This window comes from Astatotilapia calliptera, chromosome 4, assembly GCF_964374335.1.
Source record: "Astatotilapia calliptera chromosome 4, fAstCal68.1, whole genome shotgun sequence".
In the NCBI taxonomy this organism is placed as follows: Eukaryota; Metazoa; Chordata; class Actinopteri; order Cichliformes; family Cichlidae; genus Astatotilapia; species Astatotilapia calliptera.
In genome coordinates, this window is record NC_137425.1 from 36,783,460 (window position 1) to 36,807,400 (window position 23,941).

Genomic DNA, 23,941 nt, shown 5'->3' on the forward strand with positions numbered 1-23,941 from the left:
AGCGCAGTGACAGTGCGTGTGCTTGTAGCTGTTCTGAGCTGTCTGTTCCATCAGGTGGGGATCGTGGGACGCACGGGTGCAGGGAAGTCTTCCCTAACGCTGGGGCTCTTCCGCATCATCGAGGCAGCCGAGGGCCAAATATTCATTGATGGAGTGGACATTGCCAAGCTTGGCCTCCATGAGCTTCGTTCCAGAATCACCATCATACCACAGGTACGTTCTGAGAGGATCAAAACTGTTACACTGATTAGTCCGCAGCCTGTGCATTACAGCAGCCGGGGAGCTACAGGAGAGTTGTACAGCTAACCCATCCTCAGAGTCGCTGCCCCAGTAATGTTAAGCAAACGTTATTCAGCTTCTGCTCAAACTGCACGATTGAATCGCAGGAGCTAGAAGTTTGTAGGTCACGATGCTCTGATGAGACCTGAGTGCTCACACTGTGCGTCCATAACATGAAGGTTATAACACAAAATCTGTCCCTGTCTGTCTTACACACACACACACACACACACACACACACACACACACACACACACCAGCTTTGCTAAATTGCTAATGAAAACATTGGCCAGGCAGCTGCCATCGAACAGCAACGTCCATCCAACTCTTTTCACGGTTGTTGTAGTCGTGATAATTTTGTGAGGCCACATTGGCAAGCTCATCAGAGCCTCTCCAAAGTTGTGCCTCCATCGCTTGTGTCACACGCTGCACTGCTGTGCTGCCCCGCCTTTTCACTTTCATGTCTGTGTTTGCGCGTGCGCCGTGTGAGAGGCTGCGGTGACGCCCTCACGAAGGGCGACAGGATTTCAAACAGGTTTGATTTTCTTACGACCAAACGATGGATGACCGGGCTGGTCGTGAGGTGTTAATCGCTCCTCGTTACCCCACGTATGCTACACGCTGCACGACACACGATGAAGGCGAAACTCGGGCCGTTCCCCAGAACGGTCGCACGACTGAAAAATAGTCTCAAAATGGGGAAAAATCCCAGCATAAGACACTCTTCTCTCCCACAGGACCCGGTGCTGTTTTCAGGCTCCTTGAGGATGAACTTGGATCCTTTTGACTCCTACACTGACGAGGAAGTATGGCGGGCTTTGGAATTCTCCCATCTTAAGACCTTCGTGTCCAGCCTGCCCAACAAGCTTAACCACGACTGCAGTGAAGGAGGAGAGAACCTGAGGTATAACTGCTTTATACGTCCAAGCAACCACAAATTAGAAACTGAATTAGATACAAAGTATCCCAGTTTCACAGCGTCTTTGAAAAACACGTTAGTGTGCACACTCGTCAAGCACGATTAGCAACACCTGCATTTCTTGCAGTTGTGCAGTACACTAGTTATGGGGCAACAGTGCATATACCAGTCGTTGGATAAAGCGCTGGAGTAGTGCTTCCTGCCTTTGAAACGGTCTGCTTTTCCTTCAGCGTGGGTCAGCGGCAGCTGCTGTGCCTAGCCAGAGCTTTGCTGAGGAAGACCAGGATCCTTGTTCTGGATGAGGCCACGGCAGCTGTAGACATGGAGACGGACAACCTGATCCAGTCCACCATCCGCTCTCAGTTTGAGGACTGCACTGTCCTCACCATAGCGCATCGCCTCAACACCATCATGGACTACACCAGGTACTGTACACCAAAGAGACACTGGTACGGCCCCCACCCCAAACGTGGAATATCTGTATTAATGCCTGTATTTGTGTGTCTCCCAGTTCTGTTTGTTCTCTGTTGGCGCGACCATTTCAGTCTCTTACAGTTGTTAGGCCATACTGAAAGCTCTTTAAGGATAGACAGTTTCTGGTTTCCATGGTTACTACAAGTAACAGTCAGAATGGTTAGTAACAGGGTTTTGACTTTGTTATATTTATGATTGTGTTTGATAAGGTTAATTTTAATAACCTCCATGCAACAAACAAAAAGCATTGAAATATGCTAACACCTGCAGAAACATCCCATGATGCAATGGTGTCCGACAGAAACAAAGCAGAGAGCCAGTCTCAGTGATGGATTCAAACCACGTTTCTGCCTTTCTTTGTAAACTTACATCCACTGTGATTACACTGAAAAACTCCATCTCCCACAATGCATTAGAGCTGGTTCCCATCCAAAAATAGCCACTTTATGCCCGGCTACAGAGATTTGATTGGACGGCAGCGAGGCTCATTCCTCCTGCATCATGTGTATGTCTCGCCCTGCAGTTTGTGATTGGTGGGATTGACGTAAATGCAGTGATGTCACTGTGATTCTATTGGCTGGAAGGATTTAAAAACGAGGCTCAATCCTGCGATTGAAGCTGAAATGACTGCCCTGTGCTTAAAGTCAAATATTTTTGCTGTCATTTCTGTTGGCACCAAACCCGTTCTAGTTTATGTGGAATGAATTCAGGGTCATGTGACTCTCTGTATCAGCCTATAGGCTTCCTTGGTTTGGTTCTCTCTGACTAACAGATGTTTATGTGCAGGGGTGGGATTCACTCAGGTGTGTGTTGCCTGTAATGGAATCCATCCTCATGTTTGTCATTGCATCTACTGAGCTCTAAGATGAGACGGTTTTTAGCTCTGTGCTTTGTTTTCCAGATTCTTTCCTTCTGTTTGAGGCATTTCATTTCTCTTTCCTTTGTTTCTCATGCAGTGTCATTGTGATCTTAGCACTGTGCTACAGCGCCTCACTGACGCTTCACCGCTCTGTACCAGAGAGTATCAGTGTTCAGCGGACGTCTCGTTGGTTCATTCAAATGTCCAGCAGGAAGCCACATCGTCTTTGCTAAACATAAATAGTCTATTGTTGAGTATGAAGAGGAAAAAGTAAATATTCTTTAACTGTGGTGCAGACAAGATCCTCTTCCTGACTCGGGGTTCTCCATAACCCCACCCACACCACTACCACCTCGCTGTAAACGATCATCTTCAGCTACTCTCGTCACTGCTCCTCGCTTCATACTTGGCGCTATCGTTTCATGTCATCCTAAGACTGCACAGCTCCAAACCCAGTGTCGCCTTACTAGACGTGTGCGACAAAGTAACCACTTCCCAATCAGTCATTGTAGTGAGGAGCATTTGCTCCAGGTGCAACAACACGGCGTCACATCGAACATTTGGAGATGCAACATATTAGTCTGTCGTTATTCTGTGACGAACGATGCCTTTAGGCATAAACTAATGTGGTGTTGCACTTCAAGGCTAACATCAGCTGTAGCATTTCTGCCTGCAAACAGTTTCCTGAGTGTTCTCTGTGCTTCCAGGGTTTTGGTGTTGGAGAATGGAAAGATGGCAGAATTTGACTCGCCCTCCAATCTCATCAGTCAGAGAGGCGCCTTTCACAAGATGGCCAAGGATTCTGGACTCGTCTGAAGCCGGGGAGTGTCACTATGTCGGGCCTCCTGCTGCAGAGAGCTGATGTTTCCAATGAGAGGGACACAGTCCTACGTGCCAATGACCTTCTTTGCTTTGAAACCAGCAGCAGTTTTCATTGCACAAGGAGGCTGGGCCTACTTACATAAAGAGAATATCACCACCAGCAGTTTGGGGTCTGTTTGTGTTGCCCTGACAAAGTTCATACCACATATCAAGATTACCACGTGAATATCAAAGCCCCCACATTTTTATGATGGGATAAAGAAGCTCGATCTGTGGGTCTGCCTCTTATATCCACACTGTCCACTGTTAAACTCCTCGACAACATGCTTTCATCATCATTATCACAGTAGTAAACACGAGTCATTCATACAAGCAGTGATTCTGGAGCTGAGGCACAGCTTGATTGTACCTGTGCCTGCATGCACACTACAAGAGGAAAAGAGTTTAAATGTAAGGAATCAGGAATGTTCCAGTTTAACCTTTGGAACAGGGAAGGATGTGGGACATGCTGCGACCAAGCTGATTGGTCAGAATCATACAGACGCACAGCTGCTGTTGATGTCACTGGACTGTTACTTCTCATTCAGCACTGACTATTTATTGTCTTTCAGTTACAGCTTTCCGTCGTGCTTTTGCTGAATGTGTTGGAGGCTTTATTCATGTAAGAAATGGTTCTAGAGCTTATTTTATTTTGATTATTAAAACAAAGACTGTTGCTCTGTCTTTGGTATGCAGCCAAATCTGTCCTGCGCTTTGCTTGCACTCTGTTTTCAGCGGTACGGCGCCTCTGATGGACTCAGAAACAGGTCAACTATGGGATGTGGACAAACTGTTTGAATCTACATGTTGTGTATCTTTGGAAATGTATATACCTGCCTTACACAAATAAAGTTAGACAATGGCAACTAATGTGTTAAATAGTGTATCTGTGACAGCAGTGTTCATGTTGCTTGTGTTAAATGGCTTTGTGTGGTTGTTTGATGTGTGAAGTCTGTTTCTGTAGTAGCTTTGCACAGGTGTTAGGAGTGTGCTGGTCCACTTCAGACACTCTGCACAGAAACACTGGGCTCCGTCTCAGCCACAGTGCAGTCTGTTGTGTTTGTTATGCACACGCGTGGTGTTTTACCACTGGTCTGCATACACGCTGCTGACAAATTAAGAGATGTGGGTAACCCAACACTTCTCTCATTTGTTCCTGCACCAACCCAACAACTGACCTGTGCGTTTAATACGAACATGTTTGTTTGTCATGTCACAGCAATGCGTGTTTTACTGAAGAGCTAAAAGGAGAAACAATCCTAAGAAAAGGCAGCAAGGTTAGTATTTAAAAAAGTTTTTTCATGTGAAATTATATTCTAAAGATATGAGGAAAAAACCTCCCCGCACTGCTGTGGCCATACTGGACAGCAAGTTCTTATGTCTGTGTGGGTTCTTTCTGTTCACGCCACTGTGCTATTGCAGTCCAAAAACATGCATGGTCATCATCACAAGTGTACATATGAGTGTTAGCCCTGCAGCAGGTGGATGGCCTGTCCGGGCTCTATGGCAGCTGGGACAGACACTGGGTGGACGGGTGATGTTCAAAGCCAGCTGAGCCTGGATGTGCTGAACAGCTACGGTCTCCTTTCTTTAGTAACAGGTGTTTTTACCTGGGGAGCAGTAAGTAGAAGTGAAGTGAAGTATAAGTCCGGGTTTAGGCAGCAGACTTCAGACAGCTGTCTGTAAACCAGTCACAGCAGAAATGAATTAGTTGTTACAAAGAGACACTTTTTAAAAAGCCACTTTGTAGTTCTGTTAAAATGTGTAACAGTGTCGCGAGCACGGCACCTCAAAGGCAACTTTAATGACGTGTGCGGCTCTTTCGCACCACCTGATATTCACTCCGTTTCCCATCATTCTTTGTCGTCCGGTTTCACGGGAGGGAAGATGGCGGTGACTGGTGGAACAGACCCGTTTTAAACCCTGGTACGTATTTAAACACCACAAAAAGCAGCATATGTCTAATTTCGTGGTTTGACTGAATGTCTGACAAAGTAACAGCCAGTAGATGTGAAGCGGTGGCTTTGGCCTGAGACAGAAGGCGACCGGCATGAAGGGAACCCATCAACATACTGCTCTCCTTGCTAGCTGCGCTAAGCTAATTAGCTGCATGGGTAACTGAAAATCTGCCGCCAGACATTTTTAGCGTCTGATAATCAATCGAGTGTGCGACCGCTGACAAATCCGCATTACACATAATGAAGCTAATGGTCAAAACGCAAGGCGGACAGATGTTTTGTAAAGCAACCAACGCGCTGTCCAGCCACGGAAAGCTAATGATAATGCTATCTGTGACAAGCACTGAGAAGTGAGTCCCTGATATGGAAGCTAAATATATTGTTCTCTTCTTTTACAACTCAGAAATCACGTAAGCATCCCAACAGAAGGAGAACGACGGTAACGTGTAATCCACCGTGTAAACAACAGAGACGCAGTCATGTGCTGCGCAGTTTTTAATGATTGTGTTCAGTGAGCGTGGACTGAAAAATGTGTCTGTTGATCCGGTGTGGGGTCCACTCCTCCTCCGGCTGCCTTCAGCCGTCTCTCAGCTCACCCTGGTGAGAGCGCAGTGGGGCTCGGCGGACCCCTCAGACTGGCTCGGGTCTTCTGTTTCATATGACTGGACTCCAAACCGAGTCCCGACTGCAGATGCATATTTAGCTCTTTGTAACAATAACAATAATATCATTCAAATTTGTTCAGTCAGTCTTTTCTTAGTTTCTCTGTACTGAAGACATGCCCTCACTCTGACAACACAACTGTAGAAACAGTCTGAGGATCCTCCATGATATTCATCATGTGTCAGGATCGTAGGCTCTCCAGGGAGCCTTTCCACGTGGATTATATTGTAACGTAAAGTGACACATGTTCTTTTCTTCCTGCAAGGTTGGTTCCTGAGCCCTGTTTTCTGGTGTGACCTGCCACGCCCTAGGTGTCTCAGTATTACTTCCCTCACTTTCTGACCCACCAGTATTTCTGGCTCATGGACTTGACTTTGGCATCAGGCTTCAGAAGGAGGCCTAGGGCCTTCTCTTCCCCAGGTGGAGTTGAAGAGACCTCAAAGAGCCCTCCTTCCTACTCACCTTCGTTTTCTGCATCATCTCCTTCAACCGGTCCATCTTCTCCATTGTCTACATCCTCCTCTATATGTGCCAACACATCAGTTTATCCCAGCCATGTAAAAAGCCAATTCAATGGAACAGAGAGAGCCAGGGTTTCCTCCAGCTCTGCCTCTATAGCTACGCAGTCTCTCTCCAAACCTACATGCAGTACCGCTTCCTCAGACTGTTTGCCTCACACTTTAATGCAACAAAGTGCTGACTGTGAAAAACAGGAGAGGAAAAGGGTGATGTACAATCCTTTCAATCCAAATAATGGAGCAAAAGAAGGAACTGAGATGAAGGAGGTGGGGGAAGGGGAGAAATACGATCCTTTTGACCCCACGGGTTCCCCAGCGTCAGATGTTGATGATGAGAGTGGCAAAGCAAGGGTACTGAAGAGAAACACTATAAGAGAAGAAAAGGAGAAGGTGGAGGAACCTCCAGATTCCACGGACACCTTCACTGACCTTCCAAGCGCCTGTCTGAGCACTCAGCTCCCTCTGAGGAGGAGGGTGGACTGTAGCACCATGAAAGCTGATTCAGATCACTCTGAGATAGAGGAGGGCGAGATAGTTGGAGCCATTGAAAGAGATGGGAGCAGTAAGAGACCTGTAGAGGAAACCCTCCCCCTGAGTTCTCCCAGCATCTCCTTCTTTGGGTCAAAGCCAGAGCGAATCTTCCGAGTGCTAGATGGGGATGGCTTTGTGTCCGTTTGCACAGAGGGCAGCTGGGAAGTAGACAGCGAGCTCAAGGATGAGCCTGTGGTAGGAGTAGAGGATCTGAGAAGGAAGCTGGTCAGCAGAAGGAAGGAACGATATCTCTCCTTTCCTGCTTCTTCACCCTGCTCTCCCCAGCCGCCGCCACCACCACCACCACCGCCTCCTTCTCATCCTCCAACCTCTACATCCTCGTCCCCTTTAACGCCTCCTGAAGATCAGGGTGGCAAGTGCTGCAAGTCCTCCAAAAGCTCCAAGGGCCACAGCCAGCAAAAAAGCAAAGATAGAAAAGACGGAGAAAAGGAGATTAGAAGAAAAAAGAGAAGGAAAGGCAAAGAGTGGGCTCAGGAGTCGAACAAGAAAAAGGCGCAAAAGATGGGCAAAGAGGATAAAGGCAGAAGGAGCAGCAGGAGCAGCAGTCGGAAGAGGAAGAAAAGATGGCACAGCAGCCCAGAGACTTCACGGTCCTGCAATTCTTCAAGAAGAGATGGCCACACCAGATGGTCGCTTTCCAGCCTGTCTGAAGAAAGGCACAAAGAGAGGGAAAGGGATAAACACCGGAGCCGGACTGGAGATCGGGACAGAGACACCGACAGAGGGAGGGAACACAATCGCATCAGTAGCCACAGGCGAGATGGACGGGATGAAGATTTTAGCTCCAGAAAGAGGGAGAAGGAAAGGAAGGCAAAACATCATTCAAGGAGCAGAGAGCGAGGCATTTCAGAGCGGGCCAAAAGAAGCAGAGAAAAGAGAGAAGGCAACAGAGAAAGGGAACGTGACAGGGATAGGAGACGAGACGGTCGTCCCGTCATACCTCCGTCCATCCAAGACCTCAGTGGGTCTGACCTCTTCGCTATTAAGCGAACCATTACGGTCACAACCACCACTACGACCACCACCGTTCCCGGGTCTCCGAGACTTACCCCATCCTCTCCTGGAAGAGCCACAAAGGACTCCGACAAGCCCTGTAAAAAGAAGAGAAAATGGCATTCAGCTGGAGAGGCAGGGAAACAAGGCAGTTGTCAGAGCCGATCGCAGTCGCTCTCGCCTCCCAGGTATCACAGCTATGAGTCAGACCGCTATTCAGACAAACTGGAGATTGATGTGTTGTCTTTGGATGGTGAAGCTTTAGACTCAGACTACCCATCTTTGGAGGACACGCCCCCTGCTGCTCTGCCTCCAGAGGCTCCCGTCCCCAGCCCTAAAGCTGCAGCTACGCCCAAGACTGGACATGAACCCAAAAAGAAATCTCGCACATTAAAGAAAATTGCCCGCTCTGAAGCTTCGGCTCCTGCCAGTACAACCAAAAGCAAATGCCTCTCTTCACTGATGGTCTCTTCCGGATCTGCCTCTGTTTCCCCTGGCTTCCCATCAGCAAAGCGAACCAGGAAGATCAAAAAAGACAAAGATCGGGACAAGGAGAGCAGAAAAGACACGAGTCGCTCTGGGAAGTCCAAGAAAGAAGGTGGTGCTAGTCAGAAAGGTAAGCTTCAGTCTAAAGTGTCGGTTCTGGTGCGCGAAGGCGTAAGCAGTACCACGGGGTCTTCGGTTGGCTCTGGAAAACTGAACATGGACCTTCTCGGCCCAGGTGGTGCAGCAGGGAGTACTGGGGGGTCTGTGGTGGGTGGCTCAATTGCAGTTGTGTTCTGCAGGGACAATGAAAGCAGGTCACCTTTTCTGAAACCTTGTTCAGAACCACTGTCACTGGGTGGGCGGAGTAAAGACCTGGTCAGTATGGGAAAACGCAGCGGTCTATCCGCACCGCCATCATCGCTGACCGGTCCTGCAGGACTGAAATCCAAGAAAGCAAAACCCAGCTCCATTACATCCACTTCCTCCTCAGCTTCCTCCCCTTCATCCTCTCTGGTAACAAAGCGGCGCCGCCGCCTGGCCAAGAAGACGAGAGAAAAGGCCGAAGCAGCGGGGTTGGCCGCCGGAGGCAGCAGCCAAACTAAAGTCATGTCCGAAGCCTGGGGTGGGGGTGTCTCCTTAGATGTTCAGTCAGGCGTTGGAGATGCGAGCAAGTCGGTCAGTCCACATATTGGCCAAGCTGGCCCCGCACCCTGCTCTTCCTCCTCGTCCACATCCTCCTCCACTAGTGTGCTCCCACCATCCTCGTCACCTCCTCAGACCCCTCCGCCACCTGTTGCACCATCGTTGCGGGACACCAGGGAGTCTTCACCAGACTCTCAAACTGTAGACAGCAGCTGTAAGACTCCAGATCCTTCTTTCTTAACTGAGGACTGTCCAAAACAGCCGAGTCCTACACAACCAGCATCCAGTCCTTCCAACCTGGCCCCCTCACAAGGAGCTGGTCTCAGCAGCGCCCCGCCCACGGCCAAGCTGCCAAGTCAGGATGATCTGTCAAAATCTCTGGGCTCGCCTTCTTCCTTGTCCTCAACCGTCTGTGGTCTCCCTTCCCTGGCTCTACCTCTGTCTTCTTCTGACCCATCCTCATCTGTGTCCTCTTCATCTGCTGGTAAGCCGCCGCCTCCTCCCCCTCCAGCTCCTGCACCCACTCTTCCTTGGAGTCTCCAGACTGGGGTGGACTGCACAACCGGAGGTGTCTTAGCATGTAAGTTGACTCTCCCTATGCAGAGAAGGCACATTATTGAAACGCAGAGACTAAACTGTTAGTAGTGTGCACAGCTGGGCATTTAGTGGGTGCAGAGTTGGGTCACATGGTCTCTCCTATTTGAACCAGGTTGTCACTGACAGGGTTTTGCTGTTACTAGCATTTCTTCACATCGACCTAAGTGTATGAGATTACTGAAGTAGTTCTTAGTGTTGTGGAGAAAATGAAGAGTTACTGCGCCAGCATTTCACTCACCTTTGCACTTAAACATCATCAGAACACTTTTTTAATGCTGTTGGACATTTGACAGTAACTTACAGATTAATCAAAGTAGATGTGTGCATGAGGGAGCATGTGTGACACAGTGGCAGCAAAGAGGCGACCAGAAGAGCTTTGACAGCAGCAGCACTTCTTTCCTTCATGGGACAACCTATCAGAAGGGACGGGGGGTAAACTTAGGACAGGTTCAAATTTTCCACATGTTGCTGGTCGCTGTCGGAGTATTTTCCAGGCTTCTGGTAAAGTGTAGACTGACAGTACAGTTTGTGTCCGAGGGCAGCACGGGCTGTGCAGCACTGTTTTAAGCTTTTAGACAATCATATGAATGCATCTATAGTTTTAAAGATCATGCTGCCCTGTTATAAAACATGATTGTGTGTTTGTCAGTCTGTTTCCCTAAACAGTCTGTTGTTTCTCACAGTGACTGCTCTGCTCTTCAAAATGGAAGAGGCCAATATTGCCAGCAGAGCCAAAGCACAAGAGTTCATTCAAGCAACCAGCCAGGTGACTCAGTGGAGCTTCATTCATCTGCAGTGGGGAGGAACATTTTAGCGCACGTTCTTAGGAGGCCACTCACACACACTGTGCTAGAGTGGGACCTTGCTGTGTGCAGCCTTTTTGAAATGATGATCCTGTTGTTGTTTGAATGACCGTCGACTCGTTTGTCTCCTTTCTCACGTGCAGATGCTCTCACAGGCCAATCAGAACCAGTCCCAGCAGCATGTTCTCACTCCCTCGGCGTCCTCTTCCTCTTCATCCTTACAAATTCCTCCCCCTCCCTCTCTCCCCCCACCTCCTGGACTGAGCCCAGCCCAGTTCATTCTGCACGGCTCCCTCCCATTGGTTAGCTGCACTAAAACCCCACCTTCACATCTGCACCCGTCATTAGCTGGTGGATGCGCTCAGACTCCACCCTCCATCGTACCTGTGGGGATGACAGGTGTGTCTGGGAGTTCTAGTGACACTGGATGGGACAATGAGAGCAAAGACCCGGATAAGGTAAACTTGAACTTCCTGATGAGAGCAGTGTGCCCTCCAGGCTGAACAAGCCTGTGCTGGTGGGACGGGGCTTAGCCGTGGTCCTGCTTCACCCCCTGGGTTTAGCTGTGGCCTTTTTGTATTTGCTGTGTTGTTTGTGTGGGTTCCTTTATTTAACATGATTCTTACCTGAATTGCACAGTACCTAAAGAAGCTGCATACACAGGAGCGGGCAGTAGAGGAGGTCAAGCTGGCGATCAAGCCTTACTACCAACGCAAAGACATCAACAAGGAAGAATACAAAGACATCCTCAGGAAAGCAGTGCATAAGGTGAGCCTTCACACACAAATCCAACCACACACTGTCTTATATATCACATGGCTCATGATGACTTTGCACTTTGTCGCTACAGCAGCGTCAAGTTGACAGTGTGGCTGCAACATGCAGCATTTCTACAATAAAACTATGGATGTTTCCACTGAGAGCCTGGTACCTTTGTGTACTACATTAACAAATAAATGCAATAATGTACATTTAGTGAATTGGTATTTATCAGTAAAATAATATGAATTAAGAATAATTAAGACTAATATATGAATATTGACATTATTAGCATAGTTTATTTGCATTAGTCTCAGATCAGCTTGTATTCATCCACACTGGCACGAGTCTATTCTTCTGATTTTCCTATAAGCACACACCTGCACACATGTCCTCAGTGGCCAGAGAAAGGTGAGGTGAAATAAGGTTGCATCAGGTTTTTTAATCACGAGCAGTAAAAGCACGATGGCAGCTCGTCCAGAGAACGTAAGAACAAAGACTCACCATGTGTGCATTTCATTCATGCAGCCTCACATGAACACAGTCACACTCTGCAGACACACAAAGGAACGCTGTTGGTGTCACGGGCATGGAGTACTTTGTAACTGCTGACCCTCTACTGTTAGCTTTCTCTTTGCTATGCTAGCTATCAGCTGCCACTCAGTGCACCTGAGTGGATCGTCCTGCTCTTTCATTGGAGCTTTTATGATGGGATTGGACCAGCATCTAGTCAAAATGTCTGATCTGTGCGTCCATAAATGAAGCTCTGTACTTGTGTTCTGAGTTGTTACTGTTTAATCACACTGTGTCTTTGTCTTAGATCTGCCACAGCCGCACTGGAGAAATCAACCCAGTCAAAGTCAGCAACCTTGTGAAGCTGTATGTTCAGCGCTACAAATACTTCCGTAAACACGGGCGCAAAATGGACGAGGAAGAAAGGGATGACAGGGAGCCAGGAGCCCTGCATCCCTCTGCCTAATACAAGACTTTTGGGTGGGGGGGGGATGTTCCACCTTTGCCACAATCTGCTCAATACGTGAGCAGTTCGCTGATTGTCATTGCCTAATTTTATTGTTTCCGTACCTTCCCTTGTCTATACTTTCATGTAGAAGTATGTATCCTCATCGCTGTAATCATGTTGTAAATATTCCTTTCCAAATGTATCATGAACTCAAGGTTCAGTAAGTAGATCCTGTCTAGACACTCGTGAGCTAATTCAGTCCCAGATTGAACCCTGCAATAAATCCTACCTTTGTCAAGGGGCTAGTTCTTAGTTTTTGTTGGTTGGATTTGTTAGAAGTGTCTCAATGGTGGGACTAATTACAGGACCTTTTTTAATAGTATTGAATTAAATGTTTCTCCTCTCCTTTATATCAACATCCAGACTGAGAGGAGACGTGATACCCAGCTGCACACCCAAAGGAGTTAAACAATACTAAACAGAAGTACTGCGTCCCTGTGTCTTTACAGGCAGCTTGTAGGCTGTTGGTCACTGCTGATTTCTCACTTCTTTTATTGTGTATTCTGTGCATGTTACTGAGACTGACAGTTATACTCAGTCTCTTTATAAAATGACCAACACACTATAAATGTTGCTTAACACTGGTAAACATTGTATTATTTATTTTGTCTGCTCTCTGTCAGTGTTTCTGTTCATAGAGAGACTGTTCAGGACTTTCTTGACCGTCTACCACAGCTGTAGCTGCTGCTGGAGCCTCACGTCGCAGGCTAGACCGTCCAGTTTAACCACCCTCAGACTGGGCAGGGTCCTTCAAAGGCTGCAGCCCCTGAACTTGGACACAGCCTGTAGACTAAACTATAATAATATAACAGACAGTATATAACTACAAACTCTGGCCAGCTGTGTCGATCGCTTATCTATTTTGGCCCCAGCTGTTCTTAATAAACACTACACGATGGTCCCACGTGACCTTCGTTACATAAATGCACACACAATCCACTAACACGTCATTTTCCAAGTTGAATTCCTGTGCAGAGAACAGACACAGGCAGACTACACTAACAGGATGTGATGTTACAACAATAGTCAAATATTAGTGTGTAATATTTGTCCAAAACACATTTCTTTGTTATGGAATAAAATGAATTCTAAAATCATCTTAACCAATAAGAGTGGCATTTTCTAGAACTTCATGTGTGTAATTGGACATTTCTTACCAGCGTAAGCTAAAAAGAAATACAACCATTTCATTTAGTTTACTAGTTTATTTGAAAGACACAAGAATGTGAAACCCTGAAAGTTACAAATGTAACGTGAATGAAATGGGAGCTAAACGCGCCCGACCTAATGAAGTCAAGCTGCCTGTAGGCTTGGCGCTTGGCCACAAGGGGGCAGTAGTTGGCTGGAAACTTTAATATTTTATTGGTCAAGAGCAACAAGAATGACGAACTGTTTAAATGTGGCCACACAAACAGAATATCCAGTGTTTACTTCCTGGTTTGGCGGAAGCGTTTACCACACATCTGTTTGACCGGCTCCAGCTCATCTGGAAGGCACGTGCCGTGCCAGGCTAGGTGTCCCCAACAGAACGAAAAGAAAGAGCCGATTCTCTAAAAAGAGCCGGAAATCCCATCACTACTAGACACCCTCATCCAAGGAGGCCGAGCCAGGGTTGATCAGGCCCCAGAGTGTCACTGGTTTATGTTAAAATGTTATGTTTCTTCTTCTTTCTTCTGCTTAGTTTCCTACAGTTTATTTTCTATTCACTGCAACTGACAAATAATACCTCTTTAGCATTTATGGAGCCTCAGTTCTTCAAAGGGATAGAAAAGGTGACAGAGAGGAGAGAGCAGAGCCGGAAGTGGCGCGCCCGACCGCTTCCCACACCTCCCCGCCGGATCGGGCTGTACAATCCGACGGGGAGTGAAGTTATTATTTTATTAATGCACAATACAAATGAATTATTGGCGGTTTGTTTTGAAACAACTGTAATCTGCATATTTTGACTTGATTTTTAAAGTAGCTCTAATATTCCGTCGTAGCTTCGTTTCAGGCTCTATCCATGACTTTGTTGGTTATATCTTCAAAGGAACCAAAACGATCCAGTTATTTTGGACTTTTTCTGGAACAACAATCGCTTTGTCTCATACGCTACAAAAGGCTGTGAAGAGTCAGAGGGTGTGTCTTTCTTTTCATAAATTAATGTCGACTCAAAACTTTTTTTATTAGCAAAATCAAGTTATGCACCATATATTATTCATTCAGAAAATATAAACTTCGTACCAATTAGCAAACTTTGTACAAAGAAAATAAAGATATAAAGACGGAATCATAAAGGTTAACAGAGTATTAACTCACTAAATCAAAATCTTCCAAAAAGTAAACAAAAATGCAGTTTTTTTTAACTAAAGTCAAAGATTTAACCAACAAGTTTAAATCGTTTTTCCAGTGTAGGGTTGGTTTGGTCTTAAAAAACGAAATGTATGTATATATTGCTTACACAAGTTTAATAAAACATTAACACCCTATTTGACTTTGTTTTCCTTCATAAACACTCCGAACAATATCATAATGTCGACTCAATGCATTTCCTGAACGATTCGTTTTACGACAATTGTCGTTATTTTGCGGCATCCCGCCATTTTATTTGCGAACTCGACACAGTTAGCTATTTGTCGCCGCTGCACGCTGTGGGTACCCTGAAGATCAGATTCTTGTTACTAATAGATCCAAGTATATTATCTCCTTCAGTCGAAGTAAGTTTGTCACAAAGGACCTGGTCTACCTGATCTCGCGCTTCTTCTTCTGCTACATGATCTGAAATTTGCTAAACGCTGGAGGAGAGAAGGTAAGACTCCGCATGTTAGCATAGTGAGCTTGGTGGCTAATTCGAAAGGCTCAATTAAGCGCTAAACAAGTCGATAGGACTTAAAGTAAAAGCTGTTAGCGCGTACATTTCAGATATCGTTGCCGTGCTGTTTGTAAGTTAAGGAAGATGTTGGGTGAAAATGAAACGCGTGCTAGCCTTATGGTTGTAGGAGTGTCGTCGTAATCAGGACAACAGTTAGCATGTACCGAGAACTTCCGCTCTTGGGGCTGTCGCGTGCTTGCTTTAATGCCCGGATTGACCAGCATATAAGCGTCAATGAAGTGATCCCCCTGTTGTTGCAATAGGTGAAAAATGACGCAGTTCCTACCACCCAACCTCCTGGCCCTCTTTGCTCCACGGGACCCAATACCTTTCCTACCTCAGCTGGTGAAGTTACCCCACGAAAAGCACCACAATCAGCCCTACAGTGGGATCGCCCCGTTCATCAGACATTTCGAGGTGAATGTAAAGTCTTCTGTGCGCTTTGGTTAGCCCTTCTTCTTCCGTCCCGCATTAGTCCTGTTAAATATCTCCTTTCTCTGACCAGGACCCGAGAGATGCCCCGCCTCCGACAAGAGCAGAGACCCGTGAAGAGCGGCTGGAGAGAAAGGTGAGTATTCAACCTGTTCTCCTGCACACAACAGCCCATAATGACACCGCGAAGAACGTTTGACTGACAGCTTTGCAGACACAGTAATACTGGCACCGTGTAAGAAAGTAGTTCAGATTATATTCAGTACACTGTAAGTCCAAGAAAACAGCCACACAGAGAGAGGACCGGAGCATTTAGCTGTCACTGAATGATCTGTACATTATACAGCTTTATAGAGAACAGGAGGAGTCAGTGTGAGGGAGGAGCTGTGCTGGAGAGCAGTTTGTTCAGTCACTTCCTGTCCCTCATCGACTCAGACGCCTCCCGATTCTGACCAATGACGCTTCCAGCCAGCTGCTGCCAGAGAACGTCTGCAGGCGGCATATTTCAGATCTGAGGTGACTGACTGACCCTGTGCTGCTCCAGTCTTGTTAACCACAAAATCAGAGAGAGTGCTCCCAGAGTACGCACCGAGGCCTGAGCAGTTTCTCACTTAGAAGCAGATGTGGTTGGATAGTTTTTTGTTTGTTTGTTTTTTTTAAACGAAAAATGTAGCAGTAGCAGCAGCATCCGCCTGACAAGAGGCTGGTGAGCAAACTGAAGAGCGAGGAAGGATCAAGAAGCAGCCTCTCCAGGACCTTTGAGTAACCGTGGCGTCCTCCACAGCACCGGCACCTTTTCCTGCAGCAGAATCAAGCTGAAGAGAAGCTGAGAAAGTTGGCTCAAAAGGTTACAAATGTGTGTGGGGTTTGAGGACTCACAAGCACACGCTTCAGTCCACACACACAAATGCAAAGCAGTGTGAGCACACGTAAAGCTTTTACCCGAACCTGAAACCAATCATTTACACACCACAGAAGAAGTTTAGCTTCAGTAGCTGGATCGTTTTCTCTGAATAAGCTTTCTGTTCATGCCGATGTCTGAAACTACGCCTAACGTCCCTCCTGCTCACGTACAAAACTTTGAATATGTGTGCACGAGTCGCCCCATACGCACACGTCACGTTGCATGCACGAGGTTCACGCTGCTAGCTTTGCACAGATCCACAGATGTAAGCTGTGTCCCGGTGTAACACTGAGATGTTTCAGATCATCAGACAAAAAGAATGCACGTTTCTATATGAAGCTTTTATTATTAAGGGGGAATGATAAATGCTCTGCATTTGTATGGATTGAAGCATGCGCCTGTGAGTCGTCAGGTTACACACAAATCCCTGCACACATTCGTGTTGTTCCTTCATGCTTGTGGATCATTTGTAACCGTTTTGAGGCCAGTTTCTCTCCACACTGCTGGACAGCACAGGGTTTGAGCACCGTGGGATCTGGTTCTTCTTCTTCTTCTTTCCACACTGGAGCTCTTTCAGAGTCAGGTTCTCCCTGATCAAGACCCTCAACTACAGCTGCACAGATCAGCCAGGCAGCCGGCTCTGGAAGTGCTGGTGGTTCCAGACGTCGTCCATGTGTAGACGATGGAGGCCGCGGTGCTCTTTGGGACCTTAAATACTGCACACGTTTTTCTGCAGCCTCCTTCACCTACAATCCAGCCTCTGAGGACAACTCCTTGGACTTCACAGCTTGGGTGTTCTCTGACTTGGACTGTCAGCTGTGGGACCTTTTTATAGAGAAAGTGTTTCTTTCCAAATAATGTCCAGTTCGCTTTATTTACCACAGCTGGGGCTCCAGTCAGGCTGTAGACATACCATCTGACAGGTGATCAGTGGAAACGGGCATCTTGTAACTTTATGGGGTGTTTTGTGAAGAATTTAGAGGTGGGAATGAATTTAATCCAATGCTGAAAGAGACTAGAACAGATGAAGCTCTGTGAAGTCTGTATGTGTCCGGTTTTCTGAGAATAAAGCAACGATCGTTAAGAAAGCTGAGCACTAACCATTTCTGTGAATCTTTTGTTTTTGTAGAGACGAGAGAAGATTGAAAGGAGGCAAGCAGTAGTAGAGACAGAGCTGAAGCTTTGTAAGTTCCTGACACGGCACACGCTCTGCAAACGCTGCATGATGTGGTGATTTGGCCTAATGTTGCTTTTCTGTTCACATGCTATCAGGGGACCCTCATAATGACCCCAACGCACAGGGCGATGCCTTCAAGACTCTGTTTGTGGCACGAGTGGTTAGTATATTCAAATAGCTGCCTGCCCAAGTGTGTTGGGCTTGGGTTTGTTGGGTTTGGTGTTACCTGTCTGTGTGAACTCTAAATATCTTCTTTCTACAGAATTATGACACCACTGAGTCCAAGCTTCGCCGAGAATTTGAAGTGTACGGCCCCATCAAACGGGTACGTTTACACGGTCCCGTCTGAGTAATGTTGTGCTTAATGTCTTATTTATTCAGTTACTACTATTTTCAATTGTCGCGTACAGTACACACCTGGCATCGGCACACTTGTGTGTTGCCCCTTAACTATCAAATGTAGCTGTGCAGCAATGGTGAATCGAACAGGATGTTTGAGCCGCGCTTCCAGCCGTCCAGATCCAGCTAAGCCTGTTCTGCAGTCTCACAGTATCAGTGTCATGCAACAAAGATATCAAGGTTAGCCTTTAAAACGGTTGCAGGTCACTTTCTACAGGAAGACAAATGTTACTCTTGATTATTGGAGTACTTTCCACATGCTGTAATAATTGCATTGACTGTCGGGCTCGTGTGCTGGACACGTGTCCAGTTGAAGTCCAGTGTCTTTCTAAAGGTGCTCTGACATGAGCTTTTCTCCAGATGTCACTAACAGCTCATCTGTTGAAATCATGGCTGTGCATAAATGAAGTGTTGAAGGCCGAGTCACGGCAGCTCGTTCAATCCCAACCTGCACAAAGCTGTGTCGTTACCGAGGTGTCACACAAGGAACGTCTCATTATGAGGAGAACCAGTGAGCTCTCTCATGACCTTTGCAAACTGGTGGCACTGGTTACAGAAACATCTCTAAACTCTGCAGCAGTGCTGGGCCGTAGTGGAGAAGTGATCATTTCACCATAAACTGGTCACAGGAGAGCCAAACTGAACTCATCGTCGTTGAATCAGGAGAGCAGCTCATTCAAACCCAAACCTCTGTTGTCTTGACAACGACACACCGTGGTCCCCGAGTCTGACAGCGAGCTACACGGAGCAGGGGCATGCTGTTCCCTCGACGTGCTCCTGTGTCGTGAAACCACGAGTGTTGCTATAACAACCCCACGCACATTAGCTGGTACTCGATTGTCATGGAAAATGATCAAAGTCCAGTTGAGCCAAGCTGGTAGTAGTGGGAAAGGGCTGTTTGGATGCCGTAATACCAGTCCGTGTTTGTTGGTCCAGAACCACACCTGAGGACCGGACTGGTTTGTGCATACAGCAGCTGTCAGCTTTCTCCCATTCCTCGTTATTACACATCCTTTATGGACAGCTGTGGTTGGATGTGTTGCGTGTGTGTAGCATGCCTTGTTACTGACTTTGATGTCAGTAGCACCTTTAGAACATCAAAGATCGACGATGTGTTCAGTACTTCTATTATGAAGACAAGCTAACGCATGTGCACGTGCTGGGCAGGTCGCTCAGGCGTAAACTCACCAGCCACTTAATAAGGTCCACCCTGATAGTAACAGGTTGGACTCCATGTTCACCTGAAGAGAAAAACTCATGGATTCCTCAAACTGTAGTCCGTATCGCCTTCATGCACATCCATGATGCTGAACTCCAGCTCCTCCATGTTTCAGTAGCACTCTGATGGATTCACATCTGTGACCCAGAGCTCATTTATCCACAATGAACTGATTGTCATGTTCAAGAAACTGATCAACTTTATCACACGGTGTGTTATCCTGCTGGAGGCAGCCATCAGCAGAGGGGCGTGTCCTGGTCCTAGGTGGGCGTGTTGCTGTCAGTGCATGCACATTCAGGATGCTCTTCTGCTTACTTTGGTTGTAACAACTTGTGATGTGAGTTACTGTTGCCCAGGCCTGCACGATATGGCCTAAAATCCATATCACCGTATAATTTGAAGCATGTGCGGTAATGATTTATATTGTGATATATTCTTTTCTTCTACTGTTGTTCCAGATTTACATAGTCTACAACAAGAGGACGGGGAAGCCGCGGGGCTTTGCATTCATTGAATATGAGCATGAGAGAGACATGCACTGTGAGTACCAATATGAACCCAAACATAGTTATGTTACTTAAAGACCAAATACTGTGTGCAGGGCGTTTCTCCTCTGCAGCTCTGTTTGTAACAGCAGCAGCTTTCTCTGTAGTGACTGCTGCTGAGTGAGAGCCCAGCTGCTGGTTAGTGCTGGAGCTCTGCTGTGTGTGTGTGTGTGTGTGTGTGTGTGTGTGTGTGTGTGTGTGTGTGTGTGTGTGTGTGTGTGTGTGTGTGTGTGTGAGAACGTGCGTGTTGCATGTCATCAGTCTGGTCTAAGAACGGCGTTCTCAGCAATAAAGACTTGTTTTCTTTTTTGCATCTTGTGTGTGGGGGCGGGGTCAACTGTTTCATTTGTGAGCCTGAACATCTTTGCCTGTCAAAGGCACATTGTCTTTTTAACTGTTAGGCCTTGTAGCTTTGTGGAAGAGCAGCTCTCCCGGTTGGACTATAATGGTAAGCACATAGTCAGACTGGTCACCAAGCATTGAATGGGTTTTTTACCAGACATGTGTCAAAGCCCACGTTTTACAAACTTTTATCGGTGGTCTTCAACCCTGGTCATGGTGAGATTAATTCAGCCTTTCCACACTAGCGAGATACGTTAAGCTGGTGGCGATGCCACAGTAAATACTGTCTCTTTAGTCGAATGGTGTCATCGAACACAATGACGCCATTCTGGGATGTTGGTGCAATCAGCTCTTCAAGACCAGAGTTGCTGAATCACAGTTGTGTAGTTGGAGCAGGGGATGAACTGATGGGGAATGTGGGGTAAACAGTGTATTAACTGTATGTTGTTCTCATTGCCACTGCAGCCGCCAATCTGTGATGGCTATTGGCCAGAGCTGGCTGGCAGATGATGATGGTTATGATACATCTACACCCTACTACCACAGCTCAGTATATGGTTGGTATAATGGGTTTGTATGATGGGTAAGATTTTTTTCCACCCTCCATCTCCTACATAGGGATAGGGTTCAATGGGTAAAGCGTCTTCTTGCAGACCCTAAAGAGCTTTTATTCAGACTTTTACCATTGAACGCACCCGACCGCCTGTCCTAAATGTCACCTCAGGTTAATGAAGGCAGTGGTAGCTGAGCCTGAGAGAGCCACACGCATGATTAAATGGCTGCCATTCGCATTAGCTGGAGTTTGTTGTGACGTGGAGTTTGCAGTCTTTCTCATTGCACAGCACTAAATTGCTGCAATGCTTAACTTGGCAGCCTTACAAACTGCAGACTGTCACCAAAAAGCTTTAATCTCATCATTTATTTACTGATAATCTTGTTGTTCATCACAGTGAAGAGTGAAGCTCCACACGCTAATCAAGAGGTTCCTGTGCTGTCAGCTCAAAGAATAAGTGTTCCAGGATGGGTCCCCAACAAAATGGATAAGTTAGTGCAGGGGCTGCAAAACATCTTTGACTATCTTTAACATGATTCACTTGAAGTTTCCGAGTGTCGTGTATGAGCCCCCCAGTTTGGGTTTTCTTCCCTCAACCAGGCTTGTCGGGGTCATGTGATCAGCCCCTTTGCGCAGCCACAAACAAACCGTTGTGGTTCTCAGTCTCGCTCTCACTTAGCTTTAATGATTGTCACTGCGTATCCAGCAGACAGTAAATGCAACAGGAAATGACCGCCCGGGGCCAAAGTTTCCAGGTGCTAGTTTTTACAATTCCAGTTTATAACATCTGCGCACTGAATGCATCTCAGCCTACACATCCATGGCATGCCAGTGTTAGGAACATTTCTTTCTCAGTAGGTTGGAGTTGTGATAAAGCCAGTCCTGCAAAGAAGCCCAGTTTTGTTTGTTTTGGGTTTTTGTTTTATATTTTTCCACGTTTCCTTTTCCCCACGTGGTCCATGTCAGTAGGACTGGTGGTAAAATCCTTCTTGAAGAGGGAAAGGGTTCGGGGTATGGTAAGTAGATGTGCTGTGACACTGTCGTGGTGTGGAGGTACTTTAGTGAGGCCTTAAAGCTCGGCCTGAGCCTTTCTGAACTCTTATCAGTGAAATGATGTTGTGTCTGGAGGGTTTTGGTAAGGCCCCTTTCATGGATGGTAACGTTTTAGCCTTGGCTCCACACATCAAGTAGCTTAGTCTGGACCGTGGCACGTTCTTCCATCAGTCAACATGGGTCATAACATTGTGTGGTACACGAGTGGACAGTTTGCCAGGTGCTGATGTTCCTACTGTATGTTGCTCTCAGTAAACCTGTAAATGAAAGCAGCTTTGTGTAATAACAGAAGCTGCTGCAGCTTTTTACCAACAGCTCGATGCATTTAAATCTTCTAGAAAACAAAGTCTTATTGTAGACGTGTCAGCGGGTGGCACAAAGGTTTAGCAGCAGTGAATCCAAACATGCCACAGCTTTATGAAACAGCACCTTAGTCTATCAAACAGCAGCTCTTTGGTGTAGCTGGTGTAGGACCCCGAGTAAGTAAAAGAAACGGTGTAATGTAACAATCACTCTTCGGGTGGAAGGAAGTCTACTCCCATTATCCTTCGACTTTTGCCCAGAGAGCAGCCATGTCGGCTTCGCCTGCTCCTGGTCAGTATAATAATGCACTGTTTGTTTCCTTAGCCATATTCCCTCGCTCCCTTTCCTCACCTTTTATCTTCCCTCTTCCCGTTACTCTTCTCCAGCCGCCTATAAGCATGCTGACGGGAAGAAGATTGATGGCAGAAGGGTCCTGGTGGACGTGGAAAGAGGACGTACTGTCAAAGGGTGGCGTCCTCGCAGGCTTGGTGAGCACTGCTTTCTAAGTTGTTCGCCGTTAGGCGTCCCTCCACTGTGGGACTGTAATGTGCAGCGCCTCTGTTTTTACAAGGTGGCGCTGTAAACATTCGCCTGAAGAAAGCGGACTTCTCATGAACATGTTAGAAATGTTTGTGGTTTCTCTGTCTAGGTGGTGGACTGGGTGGCACCAGGCGAGGCGGCGCTGATGTCAACATCAAGCACTCTGGTCGAGATGACGCGTCACGCTATGACGACCGTCCTCTTGGGGGGTGGGTCTTCGTTCTACATTTGTAATTTGACGTAAAAATACAAACTGCTGTAAATACTTATTGCAACTGTGCTGCCCACAGTGACCGTGACCGTGGAGACCGGAGGGAACGCAGCCGTGAACGGGACAGGGACAAGGACAGAGAGCGTCGCCGGTCCCGATCTCGCGAACGCCGTCGCCACACCCGTTCCCAGGAGCGAGAAAGGGACCGACAGATCGTAGCAGCAGAGGACAACAGTGGTAGTAACCGGCGTCGAGATCGCGAAAGGGAGCGTGGGGCGGCATCGGGAGGAGACAGCAGGAGCAGGGAGAGGAGTCGAGACCGGAAGAGAAGGAGCAGGAGCAGAGATCGTAAAAGAGACAGGGACAGGGCGAAGGGGCCAGAAGGAGGGGAGGAGATCGGCCAAGGAGAAGCTGCCCCCGAGGTCGGAGAGCGCATGCTGGAGGAGCACGAGGGAGAAGCGAGTGAGGGCTTAGAGGAGCGTAGAGACAGGGACAGGGACAGAAGGCGTAGCCACAGGGACAGGGACAGACGCAGGGGAGATCGGGACAGAGACAGGGAGCACAAACGGGAGCGTGGCGAGAGAGACAGGGGCGATCGGCGAGAGGAACGGCACAGCTCCCTGCGAGATGACATGGGCCCTCAAGACGACATGGTAAACGAGGATGATGGAGGAGTGCCGCCACAGATGGAGGAATACAGCCAGGATGGGATGATGGCGGGCCAGCAGTCTGCGCCGTCAGCTGATGGCTACGTTTCCAGTGAAAATGGCTACAAGATGGAGGCTGCAGGAGACGAGTACTGAAACGAAGCGCCCGTCGGAGCGTCTCGTACACCGTCTGTGTTCGTTGACCTTTGTGATGTCAGAGCCTTCCTGTCAGTCTGTTTCTGTAACCTGGTGTCATGGTACGCTCAACATGACCCCACTAATGTGTGCCACTACATCACACTCTCATTTTACTGTAGCGATGGTTTTGGTTGTAGTCTCCTCCCCCCCCCCCCCCCCCCCCCAAAAAAAAAACAAAACAAA

General features: G+C 47.3%; 3 protein-coding genes across 4 annotated transcripts in view; all 3 read left to right on the forward strand.

Moving 5' to 3' along the window:
- abcc1 (ATP binding cassette subfamily C member 1 (ABCC1 blood group)) overlaps positions 1 to 4,258 on the forward strand; it is a 31,759-nt gene extending 27,501 nt beyond the window's left edge. The window contains exons 28-31 of the mRNA XM_026166203.2: positions 55 to 213; positions 1,017 to 1,183; positions 1,429 to 1,623; positions 3,239 to 4,258. Of these exons, the coding sequence (XP_026021988.2) occupies positions 55 to 213; positions 1,017 to 1,183; positions 1,429 to 1,623; positions 3,239 to 3,347 (630 nt within the window). The 3' untranslated portion in view covers positions 3,348 to 4,258. The remainder of the gene's footprint in view (positions 1 to 54; positions 214 to 1,016; positions 1,184 to 1,428; positions 1,624 to 3,238) is intronic.
- Positions 4,259 to 4,337: 79 nt separating this feature from the next.
- Positions 4,338 to 12,973, forward strand: scaf1 (SR-related CTD-associated factor 1). Of its 2 annotated transcripts, XM_080300631.1 has the most exons (7): positions 4,338 to 4,517; positions 4,612 to 4,669; positions 6,279 to 9,784; positions 10,485 to 10,567; positions 10,748 to 11,062; positions 11,244 to 11,372; positions 12,184 to 12,973. In XM_080300631.1, the coding sequence occupies exons 3-7, from the start codon at positions 6,376 to 6,378 to the stop codon at positions 12,340 to 12,342; spliced, it is 4,095 nt and encodes a 1,364-aa protein (XP_080156757.1). In that variant the 5' UTR covers positions 4,338 to 4,517; positions 4,612 to 4,669; positions 6,279 to 6,375; the 3' UTR covers positions 12,343 to 12,973. The 2 variants fall into 2 exon arrangements, with proteins under 2 accessions (XP_080156757.1, XP_026021989.2); XM_026166204.2 differs by lacking the exons at positions 4,338 to 4,517; positions 4,612 to 4,669 and adding an exon at positions 5,181 to 5,318.
- Positions 12,974 to 14,947: 1,974 nt separating this feature from the next.
- Positions 14,948 to 23,913, forward strand: snrnp70 (small nuclear ribonucleoprotein 70 (U1)). Its single transcript, XM_026166246.2, has 10 exons — positions 14,948 to 15,172; positions 15,499 to 15,652; positions 15,741 to 15,803; positions 17,701 to 17,755; positions 17,844 to 17,908; positions 18,011 to 18,073; positions 19,825 to 19,906; positions 22,549 to 22,650; positions 22,812 to 22,911; positions 22,993 to 23,913. Exons 2-10 carry the CDS (start codon positions 15,506 to 15,508, stop codon positions 23,714 to 23,716), a joined length of 1,401 nt encoding a protein of 466 aa, XP_026022031.2. The 5' UTR covers positions 14,948 to 15,172; positions 15,499 to 15,505; the 3' UTR covers positions 23,717 to 23,913.
- The last annotated feature ends 28 nt before the right edge of the window (positions 23,914 to 23,941 follow it).

Bases quoted from the DNA above. Each gene is read 5' to 3' on its own strand.
- snrnp70 (XM_026166246.2), top strand. From the start codon at position 15,506: ATGACGCAGTTCCTACCACCCAACCTCCTGGCCCTCTTTGCTCCACGG. The intron at 15,804-17,700 runs GTGAGTATTCAA...TTGTTTTTGTAG, and splicing joins AAGAGCGGCTGGAGAGAAAG to AGACGAGAGAAGATTGAAAG. The intron at 19,907-22,548 runs GTGAGTACCAAT...ACTCTTCTCCAG, and splicing joins GCATGAGAGAGACATGCACT to CCGCCTATAAGCATGCTGAC.
- scaf1 (XM_080300631.1), top strand. From the start codon at position 6,376: ATGGACTTGACTTTGGCATCAGGCTTCAGAAGGAGGCCTAGGGCCTTC. The intron at 11,063-11,243 runs GTAAACTTGAAC...TGAATTGCACAG, and splicing joins AGAGCAAAGACCCGGATAAG to TACCTAAAGAAGCTGCATAC. The intron at 11,373-12,183 runs GTGAGCCTTCAC...TCTTTGTCTTAG, and splicing joins TCAGGAAAGCAGTGCATAAG to ATCTGCCACAGCCGCACTGG.